This window comes from Podarcis tiliguerta, assembly GCF_965153285.1.
Source record: "Podarcis tiliguerta genome assembly, chromosome: 5".
NCBI lineage: Eukaryota > Metazoa > Chordata > Lepidosauria > Squamata > Lacertidae > Podarcis > Podarcis tiliguerta.
The window spans coordinates 97,827,740-97,842,269 of record NC_139538.1 but is presented as its reverse complement, the minus strand read 5'-3'; the positions used below and the strand labels follow the sequence as shown (position 1 = coordinate 97,842,269).

The following is a 14,530-nucleotide window of genomic DNA, read 5'->3' as shown; positions in this document are numbered from 1 at the left end:
CACAGTAAGATTTAGACTTGATGTTGATTCCCAATCAAGTCTGTGGCTCCCTGTTTGTGGAATGCTCTCCCCAAGGAGGTTCATCTGGCGCCTTCATTATAGATTTTTAGGTGCCAGGTGAAAACATTCCTCTTCCACCAGGCCTTGGGCTTATTAATGTTCTATTTTAAATGTGTTTGTGGGAGTGGAGATTATTGTTTTGCTTTTGTTGTTGTTGTGTTAATCTACTTATTTTGTGCTTTTCTCCTGTATTTTTATCTTGTGAACTGCCCTGAGATCTTAAGATGAAGGGCAGTATAAAAAATTTAATTAATTAATTAATTAATTAATTAATTAAAAATTACCCAGTGCATGCATGTGAACTGTTGTGTGCCTGTGAATTTTATGCTATGTGCATGCCTACATATTGTGCAATAGATACTCATTTATGTCAGCAGTCTTTGTTGTGCTTATTCTGTGAGTTGGGTGGGTCGGACTTATTAAATATATTGTGGGATCAATATTTTATTTTCTGTTTACTGCTGTTTTTTTCTTAATTTAGAGTCATTGTCATTCTATTTTTACTGTGTCAGTCACTTTGAGGCACCTAATTATTAGAAATTTTGTTTGTAAGAACAGTACGACTAATCAATTTTTTATTCACATTCTTGCAATTAAGGGCTACATCTCTGGTCTTACTATAGGGGTCCACCTCAATCATTCTGATGTTGGTCCTCATGTTGGAACTGTGTATCACCTCAGTTTTCACAGACATCAGGCTGGTTTTCAAACCTTCTGTAGGACATGGAAAATTCTGCACAGGGAGGGTTTTCCCGAAAATAAAGTTTTATTAGTTTTCCAATATTCCCCCAATAATAGCCAAATTAAAACAATATCAATTAATTTCCAATTAATACAATCATTCAAATGCCAATCAACTTCCAGTTAATACATTTTGGTTAAAGTGGCTCCTGCGTGGGGGATTGGATGTATTTCTGATCTTATGCCACGGTGTTCCATAATGTTATTAATTTTAGTTACATTTCAGTTATAATAATAATCCCTTGATCAATAGCTGCATAATTAATGATTTCCATTTGTATTGTTATATTATATAAATTTATAAAATTTCAAGTGAGGAACTCAAAATATTATCTTTGTTCAGTCCTGTGTGTGAAATTAATAATAATAATAATAATAATTTATTACAGTGGCACCTGTTACAGGCGCTTCAGGTTACAGACTCTGCTAACCCGGAAGTAGTACCTCGGGTTAAGAACTTTGCTTCAGGATAAGAACAGAAATCGCACGGCAGCGGAGTGTCGGCAGCAGGAGGCCCCATTAGCTAAAGTGGTGTCTCAGGTTAAGAACAGTTTCAGGTTAAGAAAAACGGACCTCCAGAACGAATTAAGTTCTTAACCTGAGGTACCACTGTATTTCCCCAGCCACTCTGGGCGGCTTTCAACAAAACACTAAAAAACAGAATAAAACTTCAAACATTAAAAACTTCCCTAAAGAGGGCTGTCTTCAGGTGTCTTCTTAAAGTCAGATAGTTGTTTATTTCCTTGACATCTGATGGGAGGGCGTTCCACAGGGCAGGTGCCACTACCGAGAAGGCCCTCTGCCTGGTTCCCTATAACCTCACACCTTGCAGTGAGAGAACTGTCAGAAGGCCCTTGGAGCTGGACCTCCGTGTCCAGGCTGAATGATGGGGGTGGAGACGCTCCTTCAGGTATACTGGGCCGAGGCCGTTTAGGGCTTTAAAGGTCAGCACCAACACTTTGAACTGTGCTTGGAAACATACTTGGAGCCAATGTAGATCTTTCAGGACCAGTGTTACATGGTCTTGGCGGTCACTCTAGTCACCAGTCTAGCTGCTGCATTCTGCATTAATTGTAGTTTCCGGGTCACCTTCAGAGGTAGCCCCACGTAGAGTGCATTGCAGTAGTCCAAGCGGGAGATAACTAGAGCATGCACCACTCTGGCGACACAGTCTGCGGGCAGGTAGGGTCTCTGTGTACCAAATGGAGCTGTGTACCAAATTTGGTACCCTGTGTACCAAATGGAGCTGGGAGACAGCTGCCCTGGACACAGAATTCACCTGCAACTCCATAGACAGCTGCGAGTCCAAAACGACTCTTAGGCTACGCACCTCGTCCTTTAGGGGCACAGTTACCCCATTCAGGACCATGGAGTCCTCCACACCTGCCCACCCCCTTTCCCCCCAAAACAGTACTTCTGTCTTGTCAGGATTCAACCTCAATCTCTTAGCTGCCATCCATCTTCCAACCGCCTCCAGACACTCACACAGGACCTTCACCGCCTTCACTGGTTCTGACTTAAAAGAGAGGTAGAGCTGGTTATCATTCGCATACTGATGAACACTCAGCCCAAACCCCTTGATGATCTCTCCCAGTGGCTTCATATAGATGTTAAAAAGCATGGGGGAGAGGACAGAACCCTAGGGCACCCCACAAGTGAGAGCCCAGGGGTCCGAACACTCATCCCCCACCACCACTTTCTGAACACGGCCCAGGAGGAAGGAGCGGAACCACTGTATAACTGTATAACAGTGCCCCCAGCTCCCAGCCCCTCTAGATGATCGAGAAGGATGTTATGGTCGATGGTGTCAAAAGCCACTGAGAACTGGGAACTGGGGAACAGCTTTCATCTTTGTCCCTCTTTGAAAAACTGTTATGTCCATGGAGATTCCTTCTGACCATCTATGGTATTGTCTCTTTCACTTTCCCAGTGTTGTCTCCCATCATGACTTGTGGCAGAATTGAATCTCGGAAGTTTCTCAAAGGTCTTAGCTCTCCGTCCCTTTTGCTTCGATGCCTCAGAACAGGCGACAGCCTGCTAAAAGCCATTCTGTCTCACTAGTAATACTGTGTTGCAGATCTTCGCCATTTCCCCCCTCAGCCTAGGAAAGTGGGCTATTTCCCATGGATTCTTTTCATCTTTACAGCTGAGATTTATAGCCAGTTATCCTTTATCTTTAATTACATTCCATCAGAAGCACAAACAAATCTCTTTTTCGATGTTTTAAGTGGAGGTGGGAGGAACAACTCTATGTTCCCATCATATTCATACTTGAGCTTCCCCCTCGCCCTCCTTTTTCATTTCAAGTCACATACAGTCTCCATTATTGCTGTATTGATCTCAGTATAACTCCAATTATTCCCTCCTCACTCGTAAATATTTTTTAGCTTACATTCCACAGAGGATTGCCAAATCATAAATATAAAGAGAAGCTTAAAATAAACAAACAAACCGTGGGCTCCCCGCTCCCCAGCCATCTCTCGCACCAAATAAAATCTTATCTCAGCTGAATGTCTTGCAGTTTACAGTCACATCTCTGTCCAGCACGTGCCATTACTTTAAAGCCAATTTAAAAAATCCAATTAGTAGGATAACCTCTGCTTCCAGAAATGGAGTCGGAGGGTTGCAGCAGACAACGTGCTTCTGCATCCAGTGCCCTTGCCTGCTCCTGCATTCCACGAAGAAGTGAGTGCCAGACCTCAGGGCCCATTCCTCCCAAGCCAAGAGAGGAATTCAGAGAAGGGTTTAACCCCACCGATTTTCTCTATCTTTATTTGCATCAAGGGAGGTGTCCATTCCTGATGCAGAATGGAAATAGAAGCTTGATCTTTTTAAAAGGAGGAGGAGGAGGAGGGCACCTTTCCTGTAAAGCCCAAATTACTGCATTTAAGACAAGATTGTGAAAAGGAAATCCTGCAAATTGGACACTGCTATTGCTTGATTGTGGGCCCTTATGCTGTAAAAACAAGGAGGAGCAGAAATAGAACAGCCAGTTCTGAGATGAAATAAGGTGACAGCTGAATTGAGTGCAGGGAAGAGGCATTGGCATTGGCATTGGCATGGATCACTTGATCGAGCAGCCCAAGTGATGGTCAGTGTGCTGTCAGCTCACAGAGGCTGCCTAATGTTAGGGTCCACAACAGTTTGCACTGCTTCCAGTGGTCCATTTGAGGCAACCTCAGGTAAAGGTGCATTATGGCTTGTCAGCCCCTGAGCTGGACTTCTGGACAGAAAGCGCCACCCTCCAAGATCCCTTAATCTAGCATTAGGGTGGGACAAGGTGTCCCTGTCTCTGTCCCTCCTAAGGATCCAGCCCAATGACTATCCCACCTGTATTTATTATTTATTTATTTATTTATTTATTTATTTATTTCATGAAATTTATACATGGCTTGATTGTTGAAAAAAATCTCAAAGCGGTTTACAAAAAGAGAAAGCAGCAAAATTGAGAGAAAAACTCACCCATACTTTACAAGTTGTGACATACATAGAATAAAGAACAAAATGCAAATATGTGCTATTGCTATGAAACAGGCACAAACTCCGCATAGCAATAGTCAATCCATTTGTGAGTAAAAATGTATCCCTGGTCCTGAAAACCTGTGACCAACTGATCTCTATAGCAATGTTGCAGGTGGCATACACGTCTAAAAAGAGGCCCCACTGGGCTAAACTACAAATGGAGTAAAGGAGTAGGTGATGGCAAAGCCCTTAGGAACAAAGGTGGAGAGAGTAGGTGCAGGCCTCCTCTTATTTCTTAGGACCCAGCAGAGGAAGTTTTCAATCAGGTCCACTCTGAGGCCCTGCCAAGAAGAGCCAGAGCAGCGTGGTGTAGCGGTTAAGAGCGGTAGTCACGTAATCTGGGTAACCGGGTTTGCGTCTCCGCTCCTCCACATGCAGCTGCTGGGTGACCTTGGGCCAGTCACACTTCTCTGAAGTCTCTCAGCCCCACTCACCTTACAGAGGAAGGGAAAAGAGAATGTGAGCCGCTTTGAGACTCCTTCAGGTAGTAATAAAGCGGGATATCAAATCCAAATTCTTCTTCTTCTTCTTCTTCTTCTTCTTCTTCTTCTTCTTCTTCTTCTTCTTCTTCTTCTTCTTCTTCTTCTTCTTCTCTCTGATTGGCTCCCTCACGGGGAGGCCATAGCCACCCATGCTGAACCACAGTGTGCCTAGGTGTGCTGAGGTTAAACAGGAAAAGGTCTGCTGCCCCTCCCCAAGCTGCAATCTAGTGCAGATCAGGACTCCTCAGTAAGACAGGAAATGTAGACACATGTGATAATTTTGCTCTGTTCAGAAGGGGAAGCTAAGCCTGACCTGTATGTAGCAGAAACTGAGTATGATTGTTAAGTTGTTCACCTTAGTTCCCTTTGCAACAAATGCCACATTAAGGGGGAGAGTAAGTCCCCTTTCATTCCAGCTCACAGAAAATTTAGTGGTCCAGGATGAGTCAGAATGAAAGAGTGAGAGATGCTCAAAGGAAGGGATATTTATACTCAATTTCTCCCCTTTGAAGGTGATTTTCTTTTGTTCAGTGGCTAGCCAGGTGCCTTTGGGTGTTCACAAGCAGAGCATAAAGGTTTACAATCCCCAAATGTGTAAGAGCAAAATGCTCTCCTGATATCTCCAGGAAGAGATTTTGCATTAAGCAGAAGTGGGCATACACAACTGACTTTATTGCGTACAATTTCTGTTTGGGCCTGCCCAGCCCAGTAAAAGGGGAAGCACACTCTTTACATGTGAAATATGTGAAATAATTTTGTTTTTAAAATTAAGCATGCTTGTAATTAGTAATTTGCCTGGTCAGCTGTGGTTTCTAAGGATCAAGCAGGAAAGCTTTGATAAACCACCTGGTTTTGCCAGAGTTTTGGTGTGTCACAAGCAACTGTCACAAGCTAGGTAGGCTGGTAAAAATGTTTCTGGTTTAATAACTTTCGCGAACTCATTTGCAATGATGAAATAAAGACCAGCATCTTTCTAGGAAAGGTTTTTTGTTATAACTTCAAGTGTCCAAATATCTGTCCGCATTTTAATTTCTTTGTAGTAGAAACTTGTGGGTACCTTCAAAGAATATGAAGAGTGTCACAATGCTCCACATTTGCCTACATTGTGCCTTGCTTGCGCTGATGGCAATTTCTCCTAATCTCCAGAATTTTCTATACTTCAGATTTATCTATTTTTGTTTAACGCCTTAAACCACTAATTCTCAAACTATGCCAGGGCACACCAGCATGCCATAAGAAATGCTAGTTGAGTAGCTACAGGATGATAGAAGCCTCCAGTACCAGACCCGCTGTATCTCTGCATGATCCACTGTTTGAACTTGCCATCTTCCAACCAGGAGGAGCGATGGTCAGACCAGTCACTCATGCAGAGACACAGACAGGCACAGAAGCAGATAGTGAGCTCCTTTGAAGGCAGGCAATTATTTCTCTTTCACACTCTAAAGCATCTTGGTTATGAGCACAGCGTGCCTCCATTCTGCACAAGTGGATCTCAGCTGTCAGAAACCTGAAGGCTCCTGTACAAAATTGAAGCAGGAAAGACAAAGCACAAAGATCTAAAGGGGCATGTATGCTTAATATACTATTGCGAATTTGCACTGAAAAGCTTTGTATTTTAAAATCTTTAGGGGAAAAATGTGTGCCTGGTTTGTTTTGTAGGCTAACAGAAGCACACCGAACAGCTGTCAAAGTCATCAGGAGAATGCAGTATTTTGTAGCCCGGAGGAAATTTCAGGTAATAAATGGCAACAGCAACAGAACCAAGTAGTCCATAACATAAGTACTGTGGAAAAGGTATTTGAGGTGAAATGTGTAAAAAAAAACACCCACACCCACCCAACCCTCTGCCTAGGCACCAAACTGCATAGCTCCAGATTGTTCAGACAGAACCTTGATTACTCATAGCTTCTAGTATTATAGAGACTAATTACTGTGAACATTGTTTTATGTTTGAATCTATTTTTTAAAGTTTGCAATTTCATTTTTACACTGACTTACATTGTGCCACCAATACAGATCACACACAATGCACTTATTTTCCCCGTCATTAACAGTAATCCCTCATTGTATGCAGAGGTTTGGTTCCAAGGGTTCTGAGTATGCATGAAAATCACATGCACTCAAACCCTTGGAGCTTGGTATTCAGAGCCTGGCTATGTGTTATACTCCACATGTTATACTCCAGGCTTGACTACTGTAATTCGCTCTATGCGGGGCTGCCCTTGAAGCTGTCCCAGAAACTCTAGCGGGTGCAGAATGCTGCAGCGAGGCTCCTCACGGGGTCTCTGCCGTGGGAGCATATTCACCCAGTGCTTTTCCAGCTGCACTGGCTCCCGGTGGAGTACAGGGTCAGGTTCAAGGTGCTGCTTTTGACCTTTCAAGCCCTTCACGGCCTAGGACCCTCGTACCTATGGGACCGCCTCTCCCGGTATGCCCCACGGAGAGCCTCAAGGTCCATAAATAGCAACACCCTAGTGGTCCCGGGCCCTAAGGAAGTGAGATTAGCTTCAACCAGAGCTAGGGCCTTTTCAACACTGGCTCCGGCCTGGTGGAACACTCTGCCTCATGAGACCAGGGCCCTGCAGGATCTGATTTCTTTCCGCAGGGCCTGTAAGACAGAGTTATTCCGCCTGGCCTTTGGCTTGGAGCCATTTTTATTCCCTCCCTCTCTTTCTTTTTTCTTTTCCTTTCTCCTCCTGCAATGAGGCTACATTTTAATATTTTAATGTTTCAATGTTTTAATGTTGTATTTTAATTTTATTTTTAAGTTGTAATCATTCAACTTGTTTTTTATTATTGCTTGTTAGCCGCCCTGAGACTGGCCTTGGTCAGGTAGGGCGGGGTATAAATAAAAATTATTATTATTATTATTATTATTATTATTATTATGTAACACAGACATTGCATGTAAGCTCTCACTGCTGGGGGTTCTGAAGTTTCTCTCTCAAAAACAGGCAAAGAAAACTGAATGGGAATACACAGTTTTCTGACTACCTATTTGTTGTTGTTGTTGTTGTTGTTGTTGTTGTTGTTGTTGTTGTTGTTGTTAATATGCCTCACTATATGTTCTCCTCCCCATTTCAGTCCATAAGAAAAATTTGTAACTAAACAGAGATAAGCAGAGAGACAAAAAGCCTAGTAAGAAAGGCAGACTGTGGCCCAGATCCCCTCCAGCTTTCTCTGCCTGTCCCTGGGGAGACTTCAGCATTCTCTGTAAATTTTGTTTTTTCTCTGTCTCTAATTTTTCCAATCTAAAGTTTGGCTTTGCACATTTTCATATCAGTTTGTAATTTTTAAAAAATACAGTGTGAAAATTCATCCGCATTTTTGTGTGAATTTGCGCTGTGGGTTAAACCACTGAGCCACTTCGGCTTGCCAATCAAAGGTCGACGGTTCGAATCCCCACGACGGGGTGAGCTCCTGTTCCTTGGTCCCTGCTCCTGCCCACCTAGCAGTTTGAAAGCACGTCAAAGTGCAAGTAGATAAATAGGTACCACTCCAGCGGGAAGGTAAACGGCGTTTACCCATCTTGTAAAAATGAGAGGCACAAATACAAGATGGGTGACACCTGGCTTGAGAACAGTACATGTGAAAAGGATCTAGGAGTCTTGGTTGACCACAAACTTAACATGAGCCAACAGTGTGACGCGGCAGCTAAAAAAGCCAATGCAATTCTGGGCTGCATCAATAGGAGTATAGCATCTAGATCAAGGGAAGTTATAGTGCCACTGTATTCTGCTCTGGTCAGACCTCACCTGGAGTACTGTGTCCAGTTCTGGGCACCACAGTTCAAGAAGGACACTGACAAACTGGAACGTGTACAGAGGAGGGCAACCAAAATGGTCAAAGGCCTGGAAACAATGCCTTATGGGGATCGGCTAAGGGAGCTGGGCATGTTTAGCCTGGAGAAGAGGAGGTTAAGGGGTGATATGATAGCCATGTTCAAATATATAAAAGGATGTCACATAGAGGAGGGAGAAAGGTTGTTTTCTGCTGCTCCAGAGAAGCGGACACGGAGCAATGGATACAAACTACAAGAAAGAAGATTCCACCTAAACATTAGGAAGAACTTCCTGACAGTAAGAGCTGTTCGACAGTGGAATTTGCTGCCAAGGAGTGTGGTGGAGTCTCCTTCTTTGGAGGTCTTTAAGCAGAGGCTTGACAACCATATGTCAGGAGTGCTCTGATGGTGTTTCCTGCTTGGCAGGGGGTTGGACTCGATGACCCTTGTGGTCTCTTCCAACTCTATGATTCTATGATTCTATGATTCTATGTTTCTGTGCGCTGCTCTGGTTCGCCAGAAGCGGCTTAGTCATGCTGGCCACATGACCTGGAAATATGTCTGCGGAAGCGGACAAATGCCGGCTCCCTCGGCCAGTAAAACGAAATGAGCACCGCAACCCCAAAGTTGTTCGCAACTGGACTTAATTGTCAGGGGTCCCTTTACCTTTACCTTTTTATCCTTACATGCACATTTTTATATGCAGTTTTGACTCGTGAACCATTTTTGGCAAAGCACTTTACCCTAGAATATGCATTTGTGTACACATTGCTTTGCTGGAGCAATGCATTGCAAAATTTTGGAAGAGTGCAAGTTTCAAAGGGCGGCTGTGTTTCGGTTCTTGTATTGTTTTGGAAAGTCCAAATTAGGTAGGTTTGCCTTTAAATGGGAACAGAATCAAGTTTCTCCCCCCTCCCTTCAGAACCTGCCTTGCACACAACAGCTGTGTTTCATGTAGCAGATCTCTCACTTTGGAATGAGTGAGTAATTGGCTTAGATAACAAAACGGTTTTGTTGTAGTTCTTTATTTTTCTGAGTTTATGCTTAAAAAGACCTGCAGAGGATGCCAGGTTAGTGCCCCTCCCCATTTTTTGTTTCCATTGTGTGTGTTTAGGATTTGAGGCATTCTCAGCCTCTGACTGGGCAGCTTCGTCATTACTCTACAGCCTGCACATTCTAATGTGGATGATTTTATATGAACAAAGAGAGGTTTATTAGGAAGGAAGAAGATTAATTACGCTTGTGGGTAGCCTCCTCTCTCTTTTTCTGGTTTTGTTTCCCAAACCTTTGTTAGAACAGCTAGGCACTGAGCCATTGTGATACAATAGAGAGCCCCAAAAAATAGATTTGAGGGGTTGGGTGCGAGGGAGGGGTACACTTAGACAAACAGCTCTCAAAGCATCTCTGCCAGTCAAGTCCAGAGAGTGATACTGGCACAGTTGCAATAGTCTGCTTTTCCTGGCCAGAAATAACGATGTGTCAGCGTCTGTAAGCAGGAAGTTGCAGAAAGCAATAAATTCGGAGCCTTAAAAAATTGAAAGTATAATAGTCCATCCCTTCCCTCCAAGCACATACCACATGTCAAGAAAACAGTGAAGCTGTGTTCCCCAAAACCAAGGTCCAGGTAGGCCCAGACTGCTGAAGATTATCTAAAACAATTTTGTTTGGATGGGTTTCTGTTTCTCTTTGTAGTGGTCCTTGTTCTTCTTGTTCTTTGCAAGTTTAGTTTTTCCTCTCTGCTTTTATCTGGAATTTCTAGGATCCCATGGCTGCACTCCAAGCATGACTCCATCACATGCTGGAGGGTTTAATATCTCTGGCCTAGGCTGGTGGCAGAGAAAAAACAGAGAACACGACTAACAAGCCGTTGTTACTTCTTTTTCAGTTACTGATATTTTCACTGTACCTTTTCTAGTCTTTTTCTGGTCCCTTGACCCACAGCCAAAAGAGGGACCCATTGCCACCCCCAGATTCCCCTTGGAGATAAAGCAGATTCAAAGACAGCAAAAAACAAAGAGAGCACAGTCTTCACCTCCTTTTCCTGTGTTTACTCCATGAATTGGATTGTCATGCAAATTTTCCAGGTTCACTTTTTCTCTTTTTGGGGGTTCATTTTTAGTGTCTTGGCCAGCCCTTGTATTTTTAGCAACAAAACAGTCTGGTAGCTAATTAATGCTTTTGCTTGCTTGTTCTGCTGTTTTCCCTTTAAACTTAAGTCATAGAATTGTAGAGTTGGAAGGGACCATGGCAGCTGTCCAGTCAAACTCCCTGCTAACTTGTATATTAAATCTGTATGCAGGAATGGGGTCCCATGCCCACCCCACATCCAGTATTACAGAACTTGTTTCATTCTGAAGTAGTTATCACCAAACTTGCGTGTAGGCCAAAAGGGGTGTCATTGTGAAAATGAGCAAAGAGTTGAACTTTTGCCTGTAAAATAGCTTAATTGTCTTTCCAAATATGCCATTTTGAAATGACCATAGTTTGCTGGACAATCAGTTGCACAGCCAGAGTTCACTAATGAAACTACTTTGTTGGATATCACTCACAATATATTGTTATACACACCCCATTTTCTTCTCTGAGCTCAGAGACATTTCATGGGTCCATGTGTGGCCTAGGATTGGTTCACTTGGAACTGAATGAAGGTTGCCAGAGACTTGCGCCATTTCTGTGACAGCACAAAATGGTTGGTTCATGGCATGACCACCTCCTTCTTTCACTCCATCCAATGAGTTTTGGTTTTTTTTTTTAGCTTGCCTGCAGTTGCATGTGTCAGATGTGAATTGTCATGTGTTGGCAACAGGCTGCACGGCTCTTTAGTTCATTTCGCTGCAATGGAGTAAGTGGTGATGAGGCAAGACTGATTGCTTGAACCAACCTTTGGTACACTTATGTGGTTGTCCATCAATTCAGCTGTGAAGAGAAGACATGCTGTTAATAAAGTGTGTTGAACAGTGGTAGGTGATTTCTCATGGGTCTGTTGAGGTAAAGGGCAGGAAAGGGCATCTAACAGCAGGTTGAGGTGCTTCTCCCCAGTCATGGAAGATCTACATCAGGAACAAAGGTGGGAAGATACCGGCAGTGCCTCCTGTTTGCCAAGAGACCACTGTAGAGGTGGCATGGGTTGGGGGCTGCAGAGGAGTTAGCAGATGTGGCCTCCAAAGAGCACATTGCAGCTGTCACTGCCGCTTCTGCAACTGCAGTAGGCGGTGCATTCATGGGAGTCCAAATTTGCTGTCCCTTTGGATCCTGCTGCCTGAGGCAGTCGCCTCCTGGGTGGTCTGGCCCTGAGTGGAGCTAAGGGTAGGCAGAGCCCAAGGTTACAGCAGGCAGCATACACTTGACCTAGAGATACACTCAGACACCCTGATATACACAGACTGACTCACACAGATGTAAGTGCTGATGGTGGGGAGAAACAGCAAGGTTAGGGCCTCTGAGGTGGGCAGAAATGGTGAGGTCTAAGAGGTGGGTGGGGAGATTTCTGTGCTGCGCTTCAAAAAAGGTAGTAGTCCTTTTGTCACAGCACAGCACAAGAACCAAATTATGATGTCATAGTTCCCTCCTCGTTCTTTATGCTAGTCTCCTGCTGAGTCTCCAAAGTGGTGTGTTGGCTAAACTTCTGTCTCCCTGCCCCTTGCCCAAATGGAACTGCAGCAGCAGTGTGATTAGCTGAAAGCGTCCTGAATGAAATCTGATTGGTGCCCTCCAGGCGCAATTCAGAGTAAAATGAAGTGCTAGCTGTGGATTCTTGTGGGAACCAAGGCGACTAGGTGTCTCTAATCTCAAGGAAAGAAGGGTGTTTGAAGGCTTGAATGCTATTTTTTAACTGGAAATTGCCTAGAAAATTTCCTCAATCTTCTTCTGAAGGGTTAAGGGGGTGGGAACGGGGAATGGGAGTCTCAGAAGGACAGAGTAACTGCAATCAAGGAGAAGGGGAGAGGAGGAGAGGGCTACTCCTGTCAGTAGGTTCCTGCCCCTTCTGGACATTGGCTCCATCTTCTACCTGCCACACTTCCAAACTAAGGGTATAGTATCTGACCGCCTCATGTAACTCAGCATTTCTTTATCTTATGGATTCTGTCCATGCCATGGCAAACCTGGATTTCTGTGGTACATAACCTCATATTACACTATGGCTTACATATGGGTGAATCATTATCCTAAGTCAGTGATGGCCAAACTTGGCCCTCCAGCTGTTTGGGGACTACAATTCCCATCATCCCTGACCACTTGTCCTGTTAGCTAGGGATGATGGGAGTTGTAGTCCCAAAACAGCTGGAGGACCAAGTTTGGCCATCACTGTCCTAAGTCCTCGTGTAGCTAAAGCTCTATATGCATTCAGCAGGTTATATCAATTAAAGAAGCAATCTGAAGTTTATCCTAAGTATAAAGAGCAAAGGTGGATTATGGTCTGGAGAACTATCTATTACATGAAACTTTTCATTGACTTAGAGGGGCACTTTAAACCTTTCGATTCCAGATGATGCAGTCACTGGCTGGGTGCTGAATTTCATAATCTGATATAAAATAATATGTCACTTCTTTGGTGACCAGCAACAATCTTTTGTACAGGCAATTGTCTATCCCCGGTATTATGCTATTCTTTGCACTATCAGACACCTATGTGTTACTAAATGTGTTCCTAAAGCTTCTTTATGCATTGATGGCATGAAGAGGCTCTGCATGTGCAAACATTAGGTGGGCAGGGGGGGTCACACCCCTTGCCACTCCCCCACCACCTTCGCAGGCCCCATCCCTGACAAGCACGCGTATGTGAAACCTACATGGCCTGTGTCTGAAGGGTCCCTCCAGCTTCAGAGGTGAGAGCCAACAGCGTGGCTCCCGTGCCCCTCTCTAGATGCTGAGGCTCTACATGTGATGAATGTGTAAAGAGGGTTTGGGTGGAAGCATAGATATACTGTGTATGAGATTGATATATTAATGATTGTACTTGTGTTTTCTGTTCCCTGCCCTCAATTTGTGCCACAGCCTTTTGCAAAAGCAAACGGAATTAATTGAAGGGTATGTGTTTGCTTAATAGTGTGAAAGGGCAGCATAGATAGCATGATAGTACACAGTTTCCAGCTGGATTTGAATCAGTCATTCAATCAGTCTGTGCATATGATCTGGATGTTCCGACCCCCGATAAGCACAGATCAGGGCCAATGACTAGGACTTGTTTAAATAAAGCTTCCACATGTCCAGAATGTTTTAAAGGTGTATAAAGGTAAAGGTAAAGGGACCCCTGACCATTAGGTCCAGTCGTGACCGACTCTGGGGTTGCGATGCTCATCTCACTTTATTGGTCAAGGGAGCCGGCGTACAGCTTCCAGGTCATGTGGCCAGCATGACTAAGCCGCTTCTGGCGAACCAGAGCAGCGCACGGAAATGCCGTTTCCCTTCCCACCGGAGCGGTACCTACCGTATTTTTCGCACTATAAGACGCACCAGACGACAAGACACACCTAGTTTTTGGAGGAGGAAAACAAGAAAAAAAAAATTCTGAATCCCAGAAGCCAGAAAAGCAAGAGGGATCGCTGAGCAGCGAAACCAGCGATCCCTCTTGCTGTTCTGGCTTCTGGGATAGCTGCGCAGCCTGCATTCACTCCATAAGACGCACACATATTTCCCCTTACTTTTTAGGAGGTAAAAAGTGAGTCTTATAGAGCAAAAAGTACGGTATTTATCTACTTGCACTTTGACGTGCTTTCGAACTGCTAGGTTGGCAAGAGCAGGGACCGAGCAACGGGAGCTCACCCCGTCATGGGGATTCGAACCACCAACCTTCTGATTGGCAAGTCCTAGGCTCTGTGGTTTAACCCACAGCGCCACTCGTGTCCCCAACCCTTTAAAGGTGTATAAAAGATGCTAAATTTTGTAAAGTCTGGGCCTGTTTAGTATGGTAGCTAAGAGATGGAGCTACAACCAGGAAGTCCTT

The 14,530-nt window shown here is 44.2% G+C and overlaps 1 protein-coding gene across 8 annotated transcripts in view; it reads left to right on the top strand.

Annotated features, from left to right (window-relative positions):
• LOC310677659 (potassium voltage-gated channel subfamily KQT member 1-like) overlaps positions 1–14,530 on the top strand; it is a 343,781-nt gene that overhangs the window by 181,156 nt on the left and 148,095 nt on the right. For all 8 annotated transcript variants that reach the window (XM_083440777.1, XM_083440775.1, XM_083440776.1 and 5 more), the window contains one exon: positions 6,465–6,540. In XM_083440777.1, the coding sequence (XP_083296903.1) occupies positions 6,465–6,540 (76 nt within the window). The remainder of the gene's footprint in view (positions 1–6,464; positions 6,541–14,530) is intronic.